This window comes from Suncus etruscus, chromosome X (assembly GCF_024139225.1).
Source record: "Suncus etruscus isolate mSunEtr1 chromosome X, mSunEtr1.pri.cur, whole genome shotgun sequence".
NCBI lineage: Eukaryota > Metazoa > Chordata > Mammalia > Eulipotyphla > Soricidae > Suncus > Suncus etruscus.
The window spans coordinates 65,564,966-65,567,226 of record NC_064868.1 but is presented as its reverse complement, the minus strand read 5'-3'; the positions used below and the strand labels follow the sequence as shown (position 1 = coordinate 65,567,226).

The 2,261-nt window shown below is 47.6% G+C and overlaps 1 protein-coding gene across 1 annotated transcript; it reads left to right on the top strand.

Moving 5' to 3' along the window:
- The first annotated feature begins 372 nt into the window (after positions 1-372).
- On the top strand, positions 373-1,537 carry LOC125999283 (myelin-associated neurite-outgrowth inhibitor-like). The gene has a single exon (XM_049767360.1). It carries the CDS (start codon positions 538-540, stop codon positions 1,123-1,125), a length of 588 nt encoding a protein of 195 aa, XP_049623317.1. The 5' UTR covers positions 373-537; the 3' UTR covers positions 1,126-1,537.
- Positions 1,538-2,261: the final 724 nt, after the last annotated feature.

Sequence of the window (2,261 nt, the reverse complement as noted above, 5' to 3'; positions counted from 1 at the left end):
AAACCTTTTGAGAAAAGCTTCCCTCATATTTAAAAGTGCTGTTTTACAGATATATGATCACTAATAGTAAGCTAGACAAAGAGGGGACCACCTACTCTAGCAGCCTGGGGGGTGATGGTGGGGGATATGGGTTGCAGGAAGGGAATGGGGATAGGAGGAGGAGGACAAATTTGGTGATGGGTATTCCCCTGATTCAATGTTAATATGTACCTAAAATACTACTGTGAAAGATATGTAAGCCAATATGATCAAAATAAAAATAAGCAGTGGCCACCGGAGCGCGGGCTGCTGAGAGGCGGGCCAGGGCGAGCTGAGCGAGCTAGAGGGAGCTCGGCCGGGAAGCGGCGGAAGACGGCGAGGACTCGCTTGCAAGCGGCTTCGGCACCGGACTCCATAGCGCTCGCCTCGCCCCGACGACGCCTAGCCCTCGGAGGGCCGGGAGCGTGGGTCGTCCAGGCCCAGGCAGCGCGAGGCTAAGGACCAGAATCCTGTATATCTACTGGACAATTTGGTTGTGAATAGTCAGTTCTTGAAATCATGAATCCTGTTTATAGCCCTGGTTCTTCTGGGGTTCCCTATGCAAATGCCAAAGGAATTGGATATCCAGCTGGTTTCCCCATGGGCTATGCAGCAGCTGCTCCTGCCTATTCTCCCAACATGTACCCTGGAGCAAATCCTACTTTTCAAACAGGTTATACTCCTGGCACACCTTACAAAGTCTCCTGTTCCCCCACCAGCGGGGCAGTTCCACCATACTCCTCTTCTCCCAATCCATACCAGACTGCTGTCTACCCCGTGCGAAGTGCCTACCCCCAGCAGAGCCCTTACGCACAGCAAGGCACGTACTACACACAGCCTCTTTACGCAGCACCCCCTCACGTCATCCACCACACCACAGTGATACAGCCCAACGGCATGCCGGCAACAGTGTACCCTGCTCCCATCCCTCCACCTCGAGGCAATGGGGTCACAATGGGCATGGTTGCTGGGACCACTATGGCCATGTCAGCAGGTACCCTGCTGACTGCTCATTCCCCCACTCCTGTCGCTCCTTATCCCGTCACTGTGCCCACATACTGGGCTCCAGGAACACCCACCTACAGCTACGTGCCCCCTCAGTGGTGATCACCCCGCAAATGTTTGAGGATGGAGCTGTGCAGTCACATCACGGAGGTTCCACAGCTGGTGCTGCAGGCCTTGTGCCTCCAACCAGGACTTTCTTCTTAATGCTCTCGACACTTAGCTAAACTCTACTATGCCTGGCCCGGCAGGTCCCAATGCCATTAGTCTCCAACTAACTCTGTGGGTTGGTCTTAAATCTTGTTTTGTGGGCTGCCTGGCAATTTTTTTAGCTAATTATAATGATAAAAAGGGAGTATTAATCTACTCTGAATCCTATCTAGTTGAATGCATGTTTTAAAAAACACACAAAAACAAAGCTTGCTCAATCTACCTGCAGTGACTGATGCAAAACCATCATATGCAAAATCCAAAGGAATGGAAAAGTATTTTACAACTTGTATCACTAATGCACTGTATGCAAAGTCTTAAAAAGTTCTGTGTTAACGTAAATTTCTTCATAGAGCATTGGAAGTCTTTAGATGATCCTACAACCTCTTGGGGTCACTGTAGTTGCCAATTGGAGACATTTTCTTTTCCCGACATCTGTCTGTTTTGCACTGCTGGCACTGGAGGGGGTTGTGGGGATGGAGGAAGTTCTGCAGCTCCTGGGGTGCACCCAAGGCTCTCCTTCCTTTCATTGTAGATTGGTGGGGCCAGGGGAACGCTGACATTCTTAAAGGTGATCGCAAAGGTTACATGTAGAGTTTTGTGGTCAGTCAAGTTAGGGGCAAGAAGTGGTTGATGTATCAACAAAGCAATGGTTTCTGCTACCTAAATTTTCATTTTAAATCTCTTATAGGTAGAGAAGATTTCTATATGTATTGGAAAAATCATGAGTAGAACTAAATTATTATCCCACTATGAAAGATAGCTCAAAGAGAAACAGCCACACTTAGACATTGTTTAGTCTCTTTATTTAATTAGACATTTCTGTCTTGCTTTTTACCCCCTGAGAAAGTCTTTGAGTCTGCTGAAAGCCTGTGTTGGCATTTCTGATCTTTCCCTGCCTCAGTCCCCTCCAAGATAGGTCCTGATTTCAGCTGTGTGTTTTATGAGGAAAGTTGTATATTTTAGAGCTTTTAAAAGGGAACAAACTTTTATTGGAAATTACTTGTTTCTTTTAGAGATGTGGGCCCTTT